The sequence below is a fragment of the Oncorhynchus nerka genome, linkage group LG19 (genome assembly GCF_034236695.1).
Source record: "Oncorhynchus nerka isolate Pitt River linkage group LG19, Oner_Uvic_2.0, whole genome shotgun sequence".
In the NCBI taxonomy this organism is placed as follows: domain Eukaryota; kingdom Metazoa; phylum Chordata; class Actinopteri; order Salmoniformes; family Salmonidae; genus Oncorhynchus; species Oncorhynchus nerka.
In genome coordinates, this window is record NC_088414.1 from 4,193,842 (window position 1) to 4,217,788 (window position 23,947).

The window sequence follows — 23,947 nt, forward strand, 5'->3', positions numbered from 1 at the left end:
ACGGACTTGAACTTCTGTGTTTTCAATGGGGGGTGTGGGGGGGGGCAGTCATTCTCCCCTGACGCACACACGCATGCAGTCACACACTAACAGGTATCTAAATGTAATTTACCCAGGTCCAACATCGTGGAGATACTGTACGTGAAGGACCTGGCTCTGGTCGACCCTGATGACTGTACTCCCATGACAACTATCACCAAGTTCTACAACCACCCTCTGCACTTTGTCTTCAACGACACCAAACTGGATGCCATGCTGGAGGAGTTCAAGAAAGGTGGGGCTGTGCATGCTTGTGCGCACGTGTGGTGATAGTTTTAGAAAAATGGCCAATGAAGTCAGTCATTTCTTTAATGCGACCTACGTAGGCCTGCCTTGTGAACAACCAAAGTTGTGATCCCCTTATGAATTCACCTTCGATGGGCCCAGCTCTCGTGACCTTTTACCCCTCTCTCCAGGAAACTCAGCCCTGGCCATCGTTCAGAAGGTGAACAACGAGGGGGAGGGGGATCCCTTCTACGAGGTGCTGGGATTGGTCACCTTGGAGGACGTCATCGAGGAGATCATCAAATCAGAGATCCTGGATGAGTCTGACGGATACAGTAAGACGAATAGAGAGAATGTAAGAGCGTGTGTATGGGAATGAATGAGATACAGAGAGCGTTTGTGTAATGGGTTACTGGGTAAGAGGACAGTATTTAGTATGATTGCTAGAATTTCCTTCTGTCTTCCTACAATTTATATCCCTCTCTTGCCCTCTCTGTCCTCCTGTCCCCAAACCCCTCTCCCTCCCTCCCTCCTGTCCCCTAACCCCTCTCCCTCCCTCCCTCCTGTCCCCTAACCCCTCTCCCTCCCTCCCTCCTGTCCCCTAACCCCTCTCCCTCCCTCCCTCCTGTCCCCTAACCCCCTCTCTCCCTCCCTCCTGTCCCCTAACCCCCTATCTCCCTCCCTCCTGTCCCCTAACCCCTCTCCCTCCCTCCCTCCCTCCCTCCCTCCTGTCCCCTAACCCCTCTCCCTCCCTCCTGTCCCCTAACCCCTCTCCCTCCCTCCTGTCCCTCCCTCCCTCCTGTCCCCTCCCTCCCTCCTGTCCCCTAACCCCTCTCCCTCCCTCCTGTCCCCTAACCCCCTCCCTCCCTCCCGTCCCCTAACCCCTCTCCCTCCCTCCTGTCCCCTAACCCCTCTCCCTCCCTCCTGTCCCCTAACCCTCTCCCTCCCTCCTGTCCCCTAACCCCTCTCCCTCCCTCCTGTCCTCTAACCCCTCTCCCTCCCTCCTGTCCTCTAACCCCTCTCCCTCCCTCCTGTCCTCTAACCCCTCTCCCTCCCTCCCGTCCCTAACCCCTCTCCCTCCCTCCCGTCCCCTAACCCCTCTCCCTCCCTCCTGTCCTCTAACCCCTCTCCCTCCCTCCTGTCCTCTAACCCCTCTCCCTCCCTCCCTCCCGTCCCCTAACCCCTCTCCCTCCCTCCTGTCCCCTAACCCCTCTCCCTCCCTCCTGTCCCCTAACCCCTCTCCCTCCCTCCCGCCCCCTAACCCCTCTCCCTCCCTCCCGTCCCCTAACCCCTCTCCCTCCCTCCCGTCCCCTAACCCCTCTCCCTCCCTCCTGTCCTCTAACCCTCTCCCTCCCTCCCGTCCCCTAACCCCTCTCCCTCCCTCCCGTCCCCTAACCCCTCTCCCTCCCTCCTGTCCCCTAACCCCTCTCCCTCCCTCCTGTCCTCTAACCCCTCTCCCTCCCTCCTGTCCTCTAACCCCTCTCCCTCCCTCCTGTCCTCTAACCCCTCTCCCTCCCTCCCTCCTGTCCCCTAACCCCTCTCCCCCTCTCCCTCCCTCCTGTCCCCTAACCCTCTCCCTCCCTCCTGTCCCCTCCCTCCCTCCTGTCCCCTCCCTCCCTCCTGTCCCCTCCCTCCCTCCTGTCCCCTAACCCCTCTCCCTCCCTCCTGTCCCCTAACCCCTCTCCCTCCCTCCTGTCCTCTAACCCCTCTCCCTCCCTCCCGTCCCCTAACCCCTCTCCCTCCCTCCTGTCCTCTAACCCCTCTCCCTCCCTCCCGTCCCCTAACCCCTCTCCCTCCCTCCCGTCCCCTAACCCCTCTCCCTCCCTCCTGTCCTCTAACCCCTCTCCCTCCCTCCCTCCCGTCCCCTAACCCCTCTCCCTCCCTCCTGTCCTCTAACCCCTCTCCCTCCCTCCCGTCCCCTAACCCCTCTCCCTCCCTCCCGTCCCCTAACCCTCTCCCTCCCTCCCGTCCCCTAACCCCTCTCCCTCCCTCCTGTCCTCTAACCCCTCTCCTCCCTCCCGTCCCCTAACCCCTCTCCCTCCCTCCCGTCCCCTAACCCCTCTCCCTCCCTCCTGTCCTCTAACCCCTCTCCCTCCCTCCTGTCCCCTAACCCCTCTCCCTCCACCCTGTCTTTCTGTAGTCGACATGAAGGTGAAGCGTCCTCTGGCCCCTCTGGAGATTTCCCTGGAGCCTCGCAGCGTCCACGAAGAATTCTCTCTGTTCAAACTTCCCGAGGGTGAACCCAAGATCCGCACCTCGCCCCAGCTACTGCTGGCCACACACCGCTTCCTGTCCAGAGGTGGGAGTACATGTGTGTCCATGCGTTAGAAAGACTCCTTAAAATGAGTAAATGAGTCAATGAAATGAGACACCCACACTTCTCATGTATCCAGCCTGTTATGACCCTAACCTTCCCACTCAGTCAGTGGTTTACCAGAACCGTGACAGTTTAACTTTCACTGGGGTCGGGTTTTGTATCACATTCCAATGATAAGTAGGACTATTCTGTTGCATGCCCTTAATGCAGTGGTTCTCATACCTACTTATCATTGGAATTGGAATGTGATACAAAACCAGGCAACTGTGTGCTTTAGGACCATGCGGACACCTCCAAACGGTCGGGTAGGCTGTTTGGAGTGTTTATCTGACTGGATAAAAAAATGATTAAATAATAATGTCCCCTCACTTCTAAAAACCAAAGTTGCGCCCCTGTTAACACCACTAGTAATGATCAAATCACTGAAATAGAAGTCAATGGAAACACAAGGTAAAATATGCAGGAATGGATATTCAACATAGTTAATCTGCGTGTGTTGTAGGACTTTGGATGTGGGTCTCTTGTTGTTTGACATTTCTGTCCTCTTCAGCTGCTTGACACGGCGCCATCTTAAGCCCATAAGGTTTGGACTTAAAACAGAACAGAATGTAGAATCTAATTACAATTGATGAAACCGTAGGCCCGGGATCGCCAAACCTGCTCCTGGATAGTTGCGAGGTGTACAGGCTTTTGCCCCAGCCCTACACAAATGTATTGGGTAACGGAAGCAACACAGACCTGTGTATTTGGCAACACGCTTGTGCAAAGCAATGACTGTGTGTTTCTTGGAAAGGTCCTAAGAAGATGCTGTTCCAGTGTGTGTGTGTGTGTCCTCTCCTGTAACTGTGTGTGTCTCCTCACAGAGGTAGAACACTTCAACCTGGCCCGTGTGTCAGAGAAGGTGCTGTTCCAGTGTGTGTGTGTGTGTGTGTGTCCTCTCCTGTAACTGTGTGTGTCTCCTCACAGAGGTAGAACACTTCAACCTGGCCCGTGTGTGTGTGTGTGTGTGTGTGTGTGTGTGTGTGTGTGTCCTCTCCTGTAACTGTGTGTGTCTCCCCACAGAGGTAGAACACTTCAACCTGGCCCGTGTGTCAGAGAAGGTGTTGTTCCACCTGCTGCGTCACCCCAGTGTCAACCAGGAAGTCCACTTTGACCCCTCCAACCGCCTGAGCGCAGACCACTACCTCTACACACGCAACCACCCCGTAGACTACTTCATACTGCTACTACAGGTCAGTGTGTGTGTGACCACTACCTCTACACAACCACCCTGTAGACTACTTCATACTGCTACTACAGGTCAGTGTGTGTGTGACCACTACCTCTACACAACCACCCTGTAGACTACTTCATACTGCTACTACAGGTCAGTGTGTGTGTGACCACTACCTCTACACAATCACCCTGTAGACTACTTCATACTGCTACTACAGGTCAGTGTGTGTGTGACCACTACCTCTACACAACCACCCTGTAGACTACTACATACTGCTACTACAGGTCAGTGTGTGTGTGACCACTACCTCTACACAACCACCCTGTAGACTACTACATACTGCTACTACAGGTCAGTGTGTGTGTGACCACTACCTCTACACAACCACCCTGTAGACTACTTCATACTGCTACTACAGGTCAGTGTGTGTGTGACCACTACTTCTACACAACCACCCTGTAGACTACTACATACTGCTACTACAGGTCAGTGTGTGTGTGACCACTACCTCTACACAACCACCCTGTAGACTACTACATACTGCTACTACAGGTCAGTGTATGTGTGTGACCACTACCTCTACACAACCACCCTGTAGACTACTACATACTGCTACTACAGGTCAGTGTGTGTGTGTGACCACTACCTCTACACACACAACCACCCTGTAGACTACTACATACTGCTACTACAGGTCAGTGTGTGTGTGACCACTACCTCTACACACACAACCACCCTGTAGACTACTTCATACTGCTACTACAGGTCAGTGTGTGTGTGACCACTACCTCTACACAACCACCCTGTAGACTACTACATACTGCTACTACAGGTCAGTGTGTGTGTGTGACCACTACCTCTACACAACCACCCTGTAGACTACTTCATACTGCTACTACAGGTCAGTGTGTGTGTGACCACTACCTCTACACAACCACCCTGTAGACTACTACATACTGCTACTACAGGTCAGTGTGTGTGTGACCACTACCTCTACACACACAACCACCCTGTAGACTACTACATACTGCTACTACAGGTCAGTGTGTGCGTGTGTTACTACAGACGTGTGTGTTGTGTGTTGTGTGTTGGCACATGCATGTGTTCTACTGTAACTGACTGTCTCTGTAGGGCCGTGTGGAGGTGGAGATCGGTAAAGAGGGCTTGAAGTTTGAGAACGGAGCGTTCACATACTACGGTGTTTCTGCACTCACAGCGCCACCCTCAGGTGAGACACAGTACTGCAGAACACACACACCTCACTACCATTACCTCACAGCGCCACCCTCAGGTGAGCCACAGTACTGCAGGACACACATGCATCACAGCGCCACCCTCAGGTGAGACACAGTACTGCAGGACACACATACCTCACAGCGCCACCCTCAGGTGAGACACAGTACTGCAGGACACACATACCTCACAGCGCCACCCTCAGGTGAGCCACAGTACTGCAGGACACACACCTCACAGCGCCCCCCTCAGGTGAGACACAGTACTGCAGGACACACACCTCACAGCGCCACCCTCAGGTGAGACACAGTACTGCAGAACACACACATCTCACAGCGCCACCCTCAGGTAAGACACAGTACTGCAGAACACACATAACTCACATTACCAACCTCAGGTAAGACACAGTACTGCAGGACACACATACCTCACTACCATTACCACACATTGCCAACCTCAGGTAAGCCACCTGGGTCGAGCTCATTTTATTATTTTCATTTCATCTTTATTCAATACAGATTTTTCTCATCGAGAGAGAATCTCTTTTTCAAGCGAGACCTGGTCCAACAGCAGCAGGGGGAACAAAGTTTCAGAAAAAAGCAAACTTACTAACACAACATTGAACAAAACTATAGACACACGTTCAATGCAACAATGACATATTACACTCTTCTATGACATTTAAACCGACCAAGTGTGTTTAAACTCCACCAAAGTGACCTTTTTAAATGTTCAGGAGAGAATCCCAGGACCACGGAGATGAGTAACTAACACTATTTCTACCACGACCTGTTCTAATTCTTGGTTCTGTTAAAAGCATACATTTACATTTACATTTAAGTCATTTAGCAGACGCTCTTATCCAGAGCGACTTACAAATTGGTGCATTCACCTTATGACATCCAGTGGAACAGTAGTGCATCTAAATATTTTAAGGGGGGGTGAGAGGGATTACTTTATCCTATCCTAGGTATTCCTTAAAGAGGTGGGGTTTCAGGTGTCTCCGGAAGGTGGTGATTGACTCCGCTGTCCTGGCGTCGTGAGGGAGTTTGTTCCACCATTGGGGGGCCAGAGCAGCGAACAGTTTTGACTGGGCTGAGCGGGAACTGTACTTCCTCAGTGGTAGGGAGGCGAGCAGGCCAGAGGTGGATGAACGCAGTGCCCTTGTTTGGGTGTAGGGCCTGATCAGAGCCTGGAGGTACTGAGGTGCCGTTCCCCTCACAGCTCCGTAGGCAAGCACCATGGTCTTGTAGCGGATGCGAGCTTCAACTGGAAGCCAGTGGAGAGAGCGGAGGAGCGGGGTGACGTGAGAGAACTTGGGAAGGTTGAACACCAGACGGGCTGCGGCGTTCTGGATGAGTTGTAGGGGTTTAATGGCACAGACAGGGAGCCCAGCCAACAGCGAGTTGCAGTAATCCAGACGGGAGATGACGAGTGCCTGGATTAGGACCTGCGCCGCTTCCTGTGTGAGGCAGGGTCGTACTCTGCGGATGTTGTAGAGCATGAACCTACAGGAACGGGCCACCGCCTTGATGTTAGTTGAGAACGACAGGGTGTTGTCCAGGATCACGCCAAGGTTCTTAGCGCTCTGGGAGGAGGACACAATGGAGTTGTCAACCGTGATGGCGAGATCATGGAACGGGCAGTCCTTCCCCGGGAGGAAGAGCAGCTCCGTCTTGCCGAGGTTCAGCTTGAGGTGGTGATCCGTCATCCACACTGATATGTCTGCCAGACATGCAGAGATGCGATTCGCCACCTGGTCATCAGAAGGGGGAAAGGAGAAGATTAATTGTGTGTCGTCTGCATAGCAATGATAGGAGAGACCATGTGAGGTTATGACAGAGCCAAGTGACTTGGTGTATAGCGAGAATAGGAGAGGGCCTAGAACAGAGCCCTGGGGGACACCAGTGGTGAGAGCACGTGGTGTGGAGACGGATTCTCGCCACGCCACCTGGTAGGAGCGACCTGTCAGGTAGGACGCAATCCAAGCGTGGGCCGCGCCGGAGATGCCCAACTCGGAGAGGGTGGAGAGGAGGATCTGATGGTTCACAGTATCGAAGGCAGCCGATAGGTCTAGAAGGATGAGAGCAGAGGAGAGAGAGTTAGCTTTAGCAGTGCGGAGCGCCTCCGTGATACAGAGAAGAGCAGTCTCAGTTGAATGACTAGTCTTGAAACCTGACTGATTAGGATCAAGAAGGTCATTCTGAGAGAGATAGCGGGAGAGCTGGCCAAGGACGGCACGTTCAAGAGTTTTGGAGAGAAAAGAAAGAAGGGATACTGGTCTGTAGTTGTTGACATCGGAGGGATCGAGTGTAGGTTTTTTCAGAAGGGGTGCAACTCTCGCTCTCTTGAAGACGGAAGGGACGTAGCCAGCGGTCAGGGATGAGTTGATGAGCGAGGTGAGGTAAGGGAGAAGGTCTCCGGAAATGGTCTGGAGAAGTGAGGAGGGGATAGGGTCAAGCGGGCAGGTTGTTGGGCGGCCGGCCGTCACAAGACGCAAGATTTCATCTGGAGAGAGAGGGGAGAAAGAGGTCAGAGCACAGGGTAGGGCAGTGTGAGCAGAACCAGCAGTGTCGTTTGACTTAGCAAACGAGGATCGGATGTCGTCGACCTTCTTTTCAAAATGGTTGACGAAGTCATCTGCAGAGAGGGAGGAGGGGGAGGAGGATTCAGGAGGGAGGAGACGGTTGCAAAGAGCTTCCTAGGGTTAGAGGCAGATGCTTGGAATTTAGAGTGGTAGAAAGTGGCTTTAGCAGCAGAGAGAGAAGAGGAAAATGTAGAGAGGAGGGAGTGAAAGGATGTCAGGTCCGCAGGGAGGCGAGTTTTCCTCCATTTCCGCTCGGCTGCCCGGAGCCCTGTTCTGTGAGCTCGCAATGAGTCGTCGAGCCACGGAGCGGGAGGGGAGGACCGAGCCGGCCTGGAGGATAGGGGACATAGAGAGTCAAAGGATGCAGAAAGGGAGGAGAGGAGGGTTGAGGAGGCAGAATCAGGAGATAGGTTGGAGAAGGTTTGAGCAGAGGGAAGAGATGATAGGATGGAAGAGGAGAGAGTAGCGGGGGGAGAGAGAGCGAAGGTTGGGACGGCGCGATACCATCCGAGTAGGGGCAGTGTGGGAAGTGTTGGATGAGAGCGAGAGGGAAAAGGATACAAGGTAGTGGTCGGAGACTTGGAGGAGTTGCAATGAGGTTAGTGGAAGAACAGCATCTAGTAAAGATGAGGTCGAGCGTATTTCCTGCCTTGTGAGTAGGGGGGAAGGTGAGAGGGTGAGGTCAAAAGAGGAGAGGAGTGGAAAGAAGGAGGCAGAGAGGAATGAGTCAAAGGTAGACGTGGGGAGGTTAAAGTCGTCCAGAACTGTGAGAGGTGAGCCGTCCTCAGGAAAGGAGCTTATCAAGGCATCAAGCTCATTGATGAACTCTCCGAGGGAACCTGGAGGGCAATAAATGATAAGGATGTTAAGCTTGAAAGGGCTGGTAACTGTGACAGCATGGAATTCAAAGGAGGCGATAGACAGATGGGTAAGGGGAGAAAGAGAGAATGACCACTTGGGAGAGATGAGGATCCCGGTGCCACCACCCCGCTGACCAGAAGCTCTCTGGGTGTGCGAGAACACGTGGGCAGACGAAGAGAGAGCAGTAGGAGTAGCAGTGTTGTCTGTGGTGATCCATGTTTCCGTCAGTGCCAAGAAGTCGAGGGACTGGAGGGAGGCATAGGCTGAGATGAACTCTGCCTTGTTGGCCGCAGATCGGCAGTTCCAGAGGCTACCGGAGACCTGGAACTCCACGTGGGTCGTGCGCGCTGGGACCACCAGATTAGGGTGGCCGCGGCCACGCGGTGTGGAGCGTTTGTATGGTCTGTGCAGAGAGGAGAGAACAGGGATAGACAGACACATAGTTGACAGGCTACACAAGAGGCTACGCTAATGCAAAGGAGATTGAATGACAAGTGGACTACACGTCTCGAGTGTTCAGAAAGTTAAGCTTACGTAGCAAGAATCTTATTGACTAAAATGATTAAAATGATACAGTACTGCTGAAGTAGGCTAGCTGGCAGTGGCTGCGTTGTTGACTATGTAGGCTAGCTGGCAGTGTCTGCGTTGTTGACACTACACTAATCAAGTCGTTCCGTTGAGTGTAATAGTTTCTACTGTGCTGCTATTCGGGGCTAGCTGGCTAGCTAGCAGTGTTGATTACGTTACGCCATGCTAAAAGAACGACAATAGCTGGCTAGCTAACCTAGGAAATCGCTCAAGACTACACAATTATCTTTGATACAAAAGACGGCTATGTAGCTAGCTATGTAGCTAGCTACGATCAAACAAATCAAGCCGTTGTACTGTAATGAAATGAAATGAAAAATGTGATACTACCTGTGGAGCGAAGCGAAATGCGACCGGATTGTTGAGTGCGGAAGTTCTGTTCGGAAGACGTTGGCTAGCTGTTGGCTAGCTAGCAGTGTCTCCTACGTTAAGGACGACAAATAGCTGGCTAGCTAACCTCGGTAAATTAAGATAATCACTCTAAAACTACACACTCTAAACTACACAATTATCTTGGATACGAAGACAGCAAAGACAACTATGTAGCTAGCTAACACTACACTAATCAAGTCATTCAGTTGAGTGTAATAGTTGTGCTGCTAATCGGTAGACGGTGGACTAGCTAACGGTGGATGTTAGCTAGCTGGCTAGCTGCAGGGCAGTGTAGACTGCGTTAGGACGACGAAATACGATAATTACGCAATTATCTATGATACAAAGACGGCTATGTAGCTAGCTAAGAAGAAATTGCTAAGATTAGACAAATCAAACCGTTGTACTATAATGAAATGTAATACTACCTGCGGACCGAGTGCAGATGCGACCGCTCGCTCCAACCCGGAAGTTAAGTTAAAAACAGATGAGTAACTAACACTTTCTACCATGACCTGTTCTAATTCTTGGTTCTGTTAAAAGCAGATGAGAATGAGATTGTAATTTATATTTATTTACTGACCTGATTATTATTTTTAACAGAGCGAAAGTGGCATTTTACCCAGTATGGCCTCCTAAATCAGTGTAGACCATTGTTTAAGCCTACGCAAGGTCAATGACGACCAGCCAAAGGCGCTGTAGAGCCAAAGGCGCTGTAGAGATCACAATGATGTGTTAGATGTTTTTGATTGGTAATGAATAGATACTGAATCAAGTGCTCTCAGGGTAGTGGCTGAGGCCTATATACAATCTAAAACTGCCAGTAACATCGTACCAGCTCCTTCCTGGTCACCAGAGGAAAACAACCCATAGGCCGGTAATAAAAACCTCAGCTTGAGCTTCCTTATTCTCCACGTGAAGCTCAGCTTGTCATCCACCCACACTCCTAAATATTTGTACACTTTGACTTGCTCTATAGTATGTCCGTACAATGTAGCAATGACATGATTAATAGCCTGGCATTTGAAAATACGGCTTGGTTGGGTTGTGTATCGGAGGACGCATGACTTTCAACCTTCGTCTCTCCCGAGCCCGTACAGGAGTTGTAGCGTTGAGACAAGATAGTAGCAAAAAAAAAAAAAAAAAACAATTGGATACCACGAAATTGGGGAGAAAAAGGGCAAAAAAATATTTTAAATCATAATAATTTGGAGTGGTTATTTAAATTATCTGAAGTAGATTTAAGGTAGTGGTCTGCTTTCAGTTTTCGGGTCATAGCCACACACAGATTTGAAAGACGTTTAAAAGCCATCCAATCATCTGCCGAACCAGACCCTCTTGCTTCAACCCACATAGCATTTAGTTCCCTTATGATTTTAGTAAGTTCATCAGTAAACCAAGGGTTCTCTGACCTTAATCCTGATTTATTTTAAGGGGCCTATTGCCTATACTATTGCATACATCCTGGAATACGTTGTGGAAGGAAGAAAAGGCTAGTTCAAAATCAGGGATTAATTCAATTAAATTCCATTCAATGCTAAATATATCATGTAAAAAAAAAAAATGAATATCAAACTTGCTTTCAGTTTTTTATCCTAATGACACGTGGCAATAGCACAGTGATCACTAATGTCATTTGCAAAAATACCAGAAGCATTATTGGTATTGGTTAAGATCAAATCAAAGAGGATTTCAGAGGATACTTTATATTCAACCTAGTTAGTGTTGACAATCTGAGTGAGATTGTAGGTATTGCATTTTGATTTTGTATTTATTAGGGATCCCCATTAGCTGCTGCCGAGGCAGATTCTTCCTGGGGTCTGAACACATTAATTACATATAAAACCAAAGATAAAACGGTACATCGTATAACATTATTACACCACTACATATCTACAATACAACATATATAATACCACCATACAACAATATCACAATGTGTCTGTATGTGTGTCACATTAACGTTCTCATCACAGATCAGTATCTTCACCGACATTTCTATACATTTAGCAGTGTGTTGACCTCAATCAACCTGATACCCCCCCAAAATAAACCCGTCTAAACCGATTACACAGTTGACCAACCACACCCCTTTTCCCGGCACTCAATCTTCTGCCGGTTCTGCGTTGTCGTCTTCAGAGAGCTTCACAGTTCAAAGTGGCCCATGATAATGTCCCAATGTCTGAGGAATAATCACATTTTCCCAGACAGACTGTCTGACCTGAGCCCCACCACTAATGCCTATTATGTCTTGTCCATTTGCCAACCAGTATTACAAGCAACATGAGAGACGTTTTGGATCTGATCTCTCTCCATGCTCACTCCACGTGGACTCCTGTCGCACTCCCGAGAGAGAAAAGCAGTTGATATCTTGGATTGGATGCTGTGTACAGGTTGCTGGCTCGGACTCAGGTCTCTCGATAGAAATGGTGCAGGACAGGGCCGTATTGAACTTTGGTTCAGAGGGGGTTTTGAGGTCCATGCCGTTTGGTCAAATTGTCCCTTCCATGCATCTAGATACCATCTGTAGTCCCCTTCGACGAGAGAGAGGACAGATCAGAACAACAGTGCATTAGGCATTTCCGGTTCAAGAAATTCAGACAAATTCAAGAAACCAAACAAAATATTTTCTGTATGACAAATTATTACTACTACCATTATTCTCAATGCAAAGTTCTAAGACAAATGTCAAAGAAAATAAATGGTTTCAATAATGTTGAAACCATTTCTCAACTTGGCTTATACTCCCCTATCACACTGTCGACCTCATCGCCGAGTCACAGGATCAGGAATTTAGGGAGTAATCTCGATCATTCAGCAGACCCAATCTGGTGAGATTTGTATAGAAACAAACAACACAACAATTCTCTCCTTCATACATCACTCGATACACTGCTACATATCACTCGATACACTGCTACATATCACTCGATACACTGCTACACATCACTCGATACACTGCTACATATCACTCGATGCACTGCTACATATCACTCGATGCACTGCTACACATACATTTACATTTACATTTAAGTCATTTAGCAGACGCTCTTATCCAGAGCGACTTACAAATTGGTGCGTTCACCTTATGACATCCAGTGGAACAGCCACTTTACAATAGTGCATCTAAATCTTTTAAGGGGGGTGAGAAGGATTACTTTATCCTATCCTAGGTATTCCTTAAAGAGGTGGGGTTTCAGGTGTCTCCGGAAGGTGGTGATTGACTCCGCTGTCCTGGCGTCGTGAGGGAGTTTGTTCCACCATTGGGGGGGGGCCAGAGCAGCGAACAGTTTTGACTGGGCTGAGCGGGAACTGAACTTCCTCAGTGGTAGGGAGGCGAGCAGGCCAGAGGTGGATGAACGCAGTGCCCTTGTTTGGGTGTAGGGCCTGATCAGAGCCTGGAGGTACTGAGGTGCCGTTCCCCTCACAGCTCCGTAGGCAAGCACCATGGTCTTGTAGCGGATGCGAGCTTCAACTGGAAGCCAGTGGAGGGAGCGGGGTGACGTGAGAGAACTTGGGAAGGTTGAACACCAGACGGGCTGCGGCGTTCTGGATGAGTTGTAGGGGTTTAATGGCACAGGCAGGGAGCCCAGCCAACAGCGAGTTGCAGTAATCCAGACGGGAGATGACAAGTGCCTGGATTAGGACCTGCGCCGCTTCCTGTGTGAGGCAGGGTCGTACTCTGCGGATGTTGTAGAGCATGAACCTACAGGAACGGGCCACCGCCTTGATGTTAGCTGAGAATGACAGGGTGTTGTCCAGGATCACGCCAAGGTTCTTAGCGCTCTGGGAGGAGGACACAATGGAGTTGTCAACCGTGATGGCGAGATCATGGAACGGGCAGTCCTTCCCCGGGAGGAAGAGCAGCTCCGTCTTGCCGAGGTTCAGCTTGAGGTGGTGATCCGTCATCCACACTGATATGTCTGCCAGACATGCAGAGATGCGATTCGCCACCTGGTCATCAGAAGGGGAAAGGAGAAGATTAATTGTGTGTCGTCTGCATAGCAATGATAGGAGAGACCATGTGAGGTTATGACAGAGCCAAGTGACTTGGTGTATAGCGAGAATAGGAGAGGGCCTAGAACAGAGCCCTGGGGGACGCCAGTGGTGAGAGCGCGTGGTGAGGAGACAGATTCTCGCCACGCCACCTGGTAGGAGCGACCTGTCAGGTAGGACGCAATCCAAGCGTGGGCCGCGCCGGAGATGCCCAACTCGGAGAGGGTGGAGAGGAGGATCTGATGGTTCACAGTATCGAAGGCAGCCGATAGGTCTAGAAGGATGAGAGCAGAGGAGAGAGAGTTAGCTTTAGCAGTGCGGAGCGCCTCCGTGATACAGAGAAGAGCAGTCTCAGTTGAATGACAAGTCTTGAAACCTGACTGATTTGGATCACATCACTCGATGCACTGCTACACATCACTCGATGCACTGCTACACATCACTCGATGCACTGCTACATATCACTCGATACACTGCTACATATCACTCAATGCACTTCTACATATTACTCGAGGTGTCAAAATGGGGGAATTACCAGTCCTCTGAGGGGTTTTGGATTGAAGTTTACGCACATGACTCCCAAAGTGATTCATGTGTAAAAACAACAAATCAAATTATAATTACTACCTTTTAACTCCATAAAGAAAGAAAAAAAACGTACTCATAAACTCATAGTAAAATAGACTAGAGACAGGTCTATCCTTCTCTCGTGGTCCGAATCACACAACTATTAATTAAAACGACATAATTATCAGTCTTACAAATTTCCTTCAAATCAGTATTACATATGACCTTTAAATCATCACCCAACGTCTCTCGGGCGTTCCAGTGAGGGTGATCAAACCACACTAGAAAGTCAGGACAGAGATCAAATCTCATTCAAACCCTTCAAATAAGTGTTTATTTCTCTATTCGATCAATGATTTAAAAACAGTTTCATATCCCAGATTACAGTAAGTGTATGCAGTACATTCCTTATAAAATAATTCACAAGTTCAATTAACTCGGAACATAAAAACTTTAAAAATTAAATGTTTGTGCCCCTTTAAGATAACTTGGCTAGAACCTGTGAAAAACCCACTAAACCAAGTGAAATGGACCACTCACAATAAATCAGATAAAGCATTAAAAACACTAACAAATATTCATAATGTAAGGTAAAAACAAACAATTTGCCAGGACTTATTTAATGTGGGAGCTCCCGTAACATACATACTGTAGTGGACTTCCTTCAGGAAAAAATCCTGCTCAAAACACATCAGATAATAGTGTTCCGTTAACCTCTCTAGGGTTTGTGGGACGCTAGCTTCCCATCTGGTCAACATCCAGTGAGATTGCAGAGAGCCAAATTCAATTACAGAAATACTCATTATAAAAATTCTGAAAACAAAACATATTTTACATAGGTTTAAAGATTCACTTCTTGTGAATCCAACCACGGCGTCAGATTTCAAAAATGCTTTATGGCGAAAGCATACCTTACGATTATTTGAGAACATAGCCCAGTTGACAAATTATTACAAACATTAACCAGCCAAGCAGAACTGTTACAAAACTCAGAAATAGAGAGAAAATTAATCGTTTACCTTTGATGATCTTCATATGGTTGCACTCAGAAGACATTCATTTACTCAATAAATGTTCCTTTTGTTTGATAAAGTCTCTTTATATCCAAAAACCTCCATTTGGTTCGCGTTTTCTTCAGGCTCAAACGCAGTCAAAACAGGCAGACACAAAATCCAAATTGTATCCGTAAAGTTCATAGAAACATGTCAAACGATGTTTATATTCAATCCTCAGGTTGTTTTTAGCCTAAATGATCTATAATATTTTAACCGGACAATAACGTCGTCAATATAAAAGGTCAACAAGAAATGCACTCTCTTGGGATTGCGCATGAAAAAGCTCTGTGATACGTTAGGGTCCACTCATTCAGACTGGTCTTACTCCCTCATTTATAAGAATACAAGCCTGAAACCATTTCTAAAGATTGTTGACATCTAGTGGAAGGCATAGGAACTGCAAATTGAGTCCTAAGTCAATGGATATGGTAATGGCATTGAATAAAAAACTACAAAACCAACAAAGAAAATACTTCCTGAAATCAGTTCTGTTATACTCAGACACTATTTTAACAGTTTTGGAAACTTTAGAGTGTTTTCTATCCAAATCTACCAGTTATATGCATATAATATATTCTGGGCCCGAGTAGCAGACCTTCTAATTTGGGCATGCTTTTCATCCAAAATTCTGAATGCTGCCCCCTACCCTAGAGAAGTTAAGTGGAATAGACACCTTATGGTAAACAATCAGAGAGCCCCTTTCTGGTAATCTTATCATTTTAACCTGTTGAATTAATTTAGTCAAAATATAAAACCTCTTATAACAAATCTAGGACCTACAAAAAGTTGGTGCTGTCTGGAGCTCAATATTAAAACATTCACTTGAAATACTTGCCACTGTTCCACGTAATGGAAACAGATGATTGTTTAAAATGACATTACCTTCCTGCTCCAATTCACTGCTGTTACCAAAACTCTGAAACCGAGCAACAATAATCAGAAGCTGTCAAAGAACATTTCTCATACCTCTGCTCCAAATGTCCCAATGCTTCCCTTACAGTCGCAGCTAATCTATTTCTCAATCGCAAGGCTCAATAATTTAACCTAGTATTGAATGTATTAGTATTCTTCAAATTACTGAAATATGGCATTATTAGGTGCTATCCAAAAAAGCACTAATAACATATACCACTCACGTCCTGTCAACACATCAATATATCAATCCCCTTTATCAATGTCACTGTCACCCATCGTAAGGTTTATAAAATCAAATAAACCAAAACATGATTATTCTCTCCTTTACTAGAAGGCAGTGTTTACGTTGTGGTCTTAGGCAACACACAAAATTACTACCTCGAAATAGCCCCTCTATTCATGTTGAATAAATTGTCCTTTCAATTTGATCTAAACAAGCTGCTAAAACGTTCAGTTTACATCTTTTAAAATGTACATTGGCTGCTTATGTCTAAGAAAAACATGGCAATAGTTGAATTGCAATCAGAAACCCAGATTAGAGTCAGTAACATAGAACCTATGCCTATCGAAATGACAAGTAAATCCCACAAATAACCAAATTATAAAGATGTGTGATTTTTAAAAATCAGCTTATTATTTCATTTCATTTCCATGTATAACACATATATATGCATTTTCAACGACTCCATCGCCATAATCCAAGAACTTTAGTTTCCTGGACGCTGCCCGGGCCGGTCATGGGAATAATGCTCCACACGTATCATCAACGGTTCTCTAGACTTCCAGAAATGATACACTTGCCACTACTGTTCTAAAATAGCATTCCGTGATATTCTATGATGGGCAGTGATGGACGGAACCCCAAGATAATGCTACATATCGAAACCTATTATCCAAATGATTTCCACACTCTCACAACTCTCATATCACGAACATAGGACACACAGGGGGGGATGAGACAGACGAGGAAAACCAGGTTAGCGCTGTTTTTAGATTTCAAACCCAGGTCTATATGAACAGGGAAACCTGTCCTTTATCAAAATATTGGTGGTCCCAAAACGGGGTGTTGTATCCACCCGGGGATATTGCCTACTGTGGAATAGATTATTTTATGTCTATTCAAATCTACCTACAGAGTACCCAGGTCTCCTATCTAACAATGTAACACGGTCCCAAAAATCCAATCCAAGTACCAGGAATATCAAAACACTCGCAATAACATCTAAAAAATAGTCAGGGCATACCTGTTTACCTCATTTATCAAAACATTCCATGTTATAATTTGAACTTCACCAAGCCAGATGCCCTCGTAAGGCGTCACCTGCACTCTAGTCCCTCGTTCAATGAGCTTCACCAAGCAGAGTTCTCTCGCAAGTCCACTCGCGCTCTAGTTCCTCGCTCTACACAATACCCTCACCAGTCCTGATCAACCCAGTACCACGGATATGGACTTTTGGTTACCCGCAGCTGGCTAATTTAACAATCATGTCCGAGGATAACTCCCTTACGAACACTCTTATCAACTCAACTCAGTCCTGCTAGTTACCTCAGCTGTGACCCTCGTAAGGAAGACCTCGCTCTGAGCATACCCTCAACAGGGGCTTCTTATTTTTACATCTTCATCACTTATTGATAGATTGTCTAAGCCTAACTCTCTCAGTACTAATTTTGGTATCAGGCATCCACCCGCGTCCACTTCCTCTCAGGTCTTAGGCGGGTCTAGCTGCTCTATCGTGAGTGCGGTTTCCCTGAGATCCCAATTTCGGATCCCCTGTGCCCAGTTTACACAGATTTTCACAGATCTCCACATATCGTCACAGATCTTACACAGATCTTCACAGATCTTACACAGATCTTCACAGATCTTCACAGATCTTACACAGATCTTCACAGATCTACACAGATCTTACACAGATCTTCACAGATCTTCACAGATCTTCACAGATCTTCACAGATCTTACACAGATCTTATCAGATCTTAACAGATCTCCACAGATCTCCACAGATCTCCACAGATCTTCACAGATCTTCACAGATCTTCAGGAGCGGTCGACAGGTGAAGTTGCAGATCTTCTCCTCGTTGCCAAAAATGTAGTGGAAATTCATGTATACTGAGAGAGACTTTGTCATTTCTTCAAACAATCATCTTCATTTAACATCGATTTAATTGTTGCAATAATGAAGCTGGTCGACCACACATTCCGTAGTGTGTGTTGCCGACAGCTGAACCTTTTTAATGAAAAAACTGATCTTATCAAGGAGACCCAAAAATGCTTAGTCATGGCTGGTTAACCAATCCTGATTCAGATCAGCCATCAAGACAAACTCCGAGTTGACATGCTGTGATAACAGTTCTAAAAATACAATCCAGAAAGCCAACAGTAGCAGATGGAGGTCAATAACAACAAGATGCAACAATATTTAAAGATGAGCCGAGGTTTAGGTTCAAAAACAAATATTCAAATTGCTTAGTTTTAATAACAGAAGTCAGATCGACCGCTGAGAACTTGCGTATACAGCAACAACACCACCCTTAGATTTACCATCTGCATGAAAAATATTGTAACCATTAATACCAATATTTATGTCTGTATATATATATATATTTTTACCCAGTTTCAGAAAGCATAAATACGTCAGGGACGGCAGTTTTTAATCCATATATTCACAAAATCATACTTCGGCAGAATACCTCTTGCATTCATATGCAGAAACTTCAGGCCACTCTGACTACTTAATGTGGCAGGGGTAAAAATGTCAGGACCTGATTTAGATTGCACATTTCCAGACCGTAGAAGCAGCAAGATGATGGCCAGTCTAGCGTGGCGGTTACAACATTTGGATTTACAGACGGCACTTGAAGGACGATCCACATCCTTTAACGTCACACATTTATTCAACGGAATAAAAAAATTATTAACGTTTCACAACGTTGAAAACAATAAGGAGTGTTTTTTTGGGGGGGGGGGTGTACATTTTCTTCCGTTTCATGCCTAATGAACACAGCCCTCTGATGTATCACACCACAACATTCGCTAGCTAGTGCTTTTATCTTGAGTTCCAGGCTACCAGTGTTGCATGTTGCATTCTATTGTTTTTGATATTTGATAATGCAAAGTTAGTGTCATATGATGCTGTATTTCAATGTGGTGACACAGTTTGACAGGGAAGCACAAAATGAGCTGACACAGGGGTTGTGTCCCTTGAGATTCCTGTGAACTTCAGTGCAACACCACCGCGTGTGTGTGTGTGTGCGTGTGTGTGTGCGTGTGTGCACGTTTGTTTGATGCTCTTGTATGTGTGTCCAGTGCACCAGTCTCCAGTGTCGACCCAGCGTCGTTCTCCCAGGGATCCGTTTGAGTTGGGAGATGCCACCAGCTCGTCCAGCTACTGTCCTGACTACACCGTCCGTGCCCTCACTGACCTGCAGCTCATACGGGTGAGGGTGTGTCTGTGTTAGAATACGTGTGAGGGTGAGTGTCGTGTGTGTGTCAGACTCACAGTGCCCTCCCTCTGCCAGGTGACTCGCATGCAGTACCTGAATGCTCTGATGGCGTCACGTGTTGGCCAGAGCCCAGACCCTTCTGAAATCAAGATCCTGCCCAACAGTCAGACCAAGCTGCTCAACGAGAGGAACATCACCACGCAAGGTAGGTCACATAGACATACAATTGAAGTCGGAAGTTTACGTGAAATGTCAGAATAATAGTAGAGTAATTTATTTCAGCTTTTATTTCTTTCAACACATTCCCAGTGGGTCAGAAGATTACATACACTCAATTAGTATTTGGTAGCATTGCCTTTAAATTGTTTAACTTGGGTCAAATGTTTCAGGTAGCCTTCCACAAGCTTCCCACAATAAGTTGAGTGAATTTTGGCCCATTCCTCCTGACAGAGCTGGTGTAACTGAGTCAGGTTTGTAGGCCTCTTTGCTCACACATGCTTTTTCAGTTCCTCCCACAAATGTTCTATAAGATTGAGGTCAGGGCTTTATGACGGCCACTCCAATACCTTGACTTTGTTGTCCTTAAGCCATTTTTCCACAACTTTGGAAGTATGCTTGGGGTTATTGTCCATTTGGAAGACCCATTTGCGACCAAGCTTTAACTTCCTGACTGATGTCTTGAGATGTTGCTTCAATATATCCACATAATTTTCCTCCCTCATGATGCCATCTATTTTGTGAAGTGCACCAGACCATCCTGCAGCAAAGCACCCCCACAACATGATGCTGCCACCCTCGTGCTTCACGGTTGGGATGGTGTTCTTCAGCTTGCAAGCCTCCCCCTTTTTCCTCCAAACATAACGATGGTCATTATGGCCAAACAGTTCTATTGTTGTTTCATCAGACCAGAGGACATTTCTCCAAAAAAGTACAATCATTGTCCCCATATACAGTTGCAAACTCTCTGGCTTTTTTATGGCGGTTTTGGAACAGTGGCTTCTTCCTTGCTGAGTGGCCTTTCAGGTATATGTCGATATAGGACTCGTTTTACTGTGGATATAGATACTTTTGTACCTGTTTCCTCCAGCATCTTCACAAAATCCTTTGCTGTTGTTCTGGGATTGATTTGCACATTTTCGCACCAAAGTACTTTCATTACTAGGAGACAGAACGCTTCTCCTTCCTGAGCGGTATGACGGCTGCGTGGCCCCATGGTGTTTATACTTGCGTACTATTGTTTGTACAGATGAACATAGAACCTTCAGGCGTTTGGGAATTTCTCCCAAGGATGAACTAGACTTGTGGAGGTCTACATTTTTTTCTGAGGTCTTGGCTGATTTCTTTTGATTTTCCCATGTTGTCAAGCAAAGAGGCACTGAGTTTGTAGGTTGAAATACATCCACAGGTACATCTCCGATAGGCTAATTGACATCATTTGAGTCAATCAGAAGCTTCTAAAGCCATGACATCATTTTCTGGAATTTTCCAAGCTGTTTAAAGGCACAGTCAACTTAGTGTATGTAAACTCCTGACCCACTGGAATTGTGACACAGTGAATTATAAGTGAAGTAATCTGTCTGTAAACAATTGTTGGAAAAATGACTTGTGTCATGCACAAAGTAGATGTCCTAACCGACATGCCAAAACTATAGTTTGTTAACAAGAAATTTGTGGAGTGGTTGAAAAATGAGTTTTAATCACTCCAACCTAAGTGTATGTAAACTTCCGACTTCAACTGTACATACATACTGTACACCACACACACCTTCCCAGACCCCCATGACTTCCGACTTCAACTGTACATACATACTGTACACCACACACACCTTCCCAGACCCCCATGACTTCCGACTTCAACTGTACATACATACTGTACACCAGACACACACCTTCCCAGACCCCCATGAAGTATGATGATAATTGTTGTTACGTTTCTCATGTGTAACCTTTATAACCTTTACTGTGTTTGGGTGAACTTAGACTTCTCTCTTTTTTTCTCTTCCTTTTCTCCTCTGGCCTGTCCTCTGGCCACTCCCCTGTCCTCTGGCCACTCCCCTGTCCTTTCCTCTGGCCACTCCAGAGTTCCCTGCAAACTTTTCTTTCTTTGACAACATTGACAACTACTGTTAGTGTTTTCTGTGTGCATGAGGTAAGAGTCATGAGCTGTGTTCGAATACTGATAATAACCGTACTATTTGTGGCGGAAATTGAGTATGTAGTATGCTTGTTGGTCATAGTATGGATGTAGTTAGTATGCCAAAAGTTACTGGATGTCGTACTAAATTTGCCAATCTACTAAGGATACAAGCAGTAGACACTATTTCTGTGCTTTTAGGGCCCATAATGCAATTCTTCAGAAAATGGGCGTGGCTTCACATTTTCAGATTTGAAGAAAATTGCGAAGTGGTTACAAAATTCATTGCTTAACATTCATCATAATTAGTTAAAGTAATCTAATAAAGAAATTACTTTTCAAATCAGTTAAATTACACATTTGGCTGACAATTTGTTAGCTACGCTGTCCTTACATGCGAGGCATTACAGCAACTAGTTACCTAACGTTAATTGGCTAATACATCAAACTTGCCAGGTAGTATAACTATATGCTAAGTAACTGCCCAATGTTTATTGACTTGATTATTCACACCATTCTTAGCTAAGTGTGTTCTCAATGGACATTGTTAATTCTGGCTATCGACTCCGATTTCAGAGTGTGCCAGAGTGCAAAATAACTGGTGAATTTACGAACGCTCAACACCTGTTGAATATGGGTCAGTAAATGTTGCCAAACAAAGAGTCATTAAATTGTTGCCAGCAGCACAGTTAGTCACCAATGATCTGGATAACATGAAAACAGCCTAACCAGCTCTGCTAGGGTGAGTAAAATGGTCAGAGTGAGGTGTTCTTCCCTGAGGAGCTAAAAGCTCTGAAAGCCGGTAGGGAAGTTGCTAAGGAGAGCCGTCTTCTCTCTCTCGCCCCAGACTCAAATCCTTGGAGTGATCAGAGTCGGAGGGAGGCTGCGCCAAGCAGACGTTTTGGACCCCGATGTTATTCACCCAATTATCCTTGACTCCAGACACCCTCTTACCAGGCTCCTCATCAAGAGTTAGGATGAGAGGCTTCTCCACCCAGGGCCAGAGAGGGTCTATGGGGAGATGAGGCGGAAGTACTGGATACTTGGAGGACGAGGAGCCATTCGTAAGCACCAATACGCCTGCGTAGAATGTCAGAGATGGCGGGCCGGAGCCACAGTGCCCAAAATGGCAGATTTACCCCCTGCTCGCTTGCGCCTCCTTAAACCACCCTTCTGGTCAACAGATTGCTTTGGCCCCTTGACGATCAAGCTAGTCGTCGAGTGGAAAAGCGCTGGGGCATTCTATTCAAGTGTTTGAAAACTAGATGTGTCCACCTGGACCTACTGGAGAGTTTGGATACGGAAGCCTTCCTCATGGCCCTACGGCGGTTTATCTCCCGACGGGGGAAACCCTAGGAGATCCTGGCTGACAGAGGTACGAACTTCAAGGCAGGAGAAGCCAGGTTGTAGGATGCTTTCCAAGCCATGGAACCCAGCCTCCAGGATCAGCTGATGGACCAACAAATCTCATTAAAATGTAACCCTCCAGGACCTCCTCATTTTGGAGGAGAGAGATCAAATCTGTAACGACGGCCTTACGAGTCGTCCTGGGGGACCAAACTGTCACTGAAACTGTCTTGAGGGCCGTCCTGATAGAGGTGGAAGGGATTCTGAACTCCAAACCCTTGGGATATCTCTCTGCAGACAACGCTGACCCCGATCCGGTTACACCGAATATGCTCTTGATGGGACGCCGAGATGCGTCACTTCCTCAAGCCATGTATGCTGATACCAACCTCGTTGGCGACACAGCCAGATCTTAGCTGACCATTTCTGGGCCCGATTCATTCAGGATTACCTACCAAGTCTACAGCACAGAGGGAAATGGTGGAGAGAAATGGCCAGCCTGGAAATTGGCCAAGTAGGAATGATGGTGGACCCTCAGCTGCCTCGAGCCTCCTGGCCGGTGGGCCGTATAACTAAGACCATGCCTGGGACCGATGGTCGTGTTAGATTGTTAGCTTGGGTGCTTGACTGCCGTTGTAAGGTCAGAATGCTCGGATCAACCCTACTCCTCGGCCAGAGTGTACTCTGAACTCTCCGAGAGCAAAACGCTCTGAGTTTTCGAATTGACCGCTCTCTGGCACTCCAAATTGAATTGACAAACACACCCAAAATCATAAAATGACTAGCTATTAATTTGTTGTGCTAACAAGCTGTCAAGAGCAACACCATCAACTTCCGGTAGACAGGCGAAGCGCTAGTATGCTCAACTGAAAGGATACCGTTCATTTACAGTATACTAAAATGAACTCATAATACACTGCTCAAAAAAATAAAGGGAACACTAAAATAACACATCCTAGATCTGAATGGATGAAATATTCTTATTAAATACTTTTTTCTTTACATAGTTAAATGTGCTGACAACAAAATCACACACAAATGATCAATGGA

At 46.7% G+C, this 23,947-nt stretch overlaps 1 protein-coding gene across 3 annotated transcripts in view; it reads left to right on the plus strand.

The window, feature by feature from the left end:
• LOC115117459 (metal transporter CNNM3-like) overlaps positions 1 to 23,947 on the plus strand; it is a 38,154-nt gene that overhangs the window by 7,031 nt on the left and 7,176 nt on the right. For 2 of the 3 annotated variants that reach the window (XM_065004637.1, XM_065004636.1), the window contains exons 5-11: positions 117 to 274; positions 456 to 599; positions 2,405 to 2,563; positions 3,644 to 3,813; positions 4,929 to 5,025; positions 19,280 to 19,410; positions 19,492 to 19,621. In XM_065004637.1, coding sequence (XP_064860709.1) covers positions 117 to 274; positions 456 to 599; positions 2,405 to 2,563; positions 3,644 to 3,813; positions 4,929 to 5,025; positions 19,280 to 19,410; positions 19,492 to 19,621 — 989 coding nt within the window. Of the gene's footprint in view, positions 1 to 116; positions 275 to 455; positions 600 to 2,404; positions 2,564 to 3,643; positions 3,814 to 4,928; positions 5,026 to 19,279; positions 19,411 to 19,491; positions 19,622 to 19,805; positions 19,976 to 23,947 lie in introns of those variants that run through there. The other variant, XM_065004635.1, reaches the window with a different exon arrangement.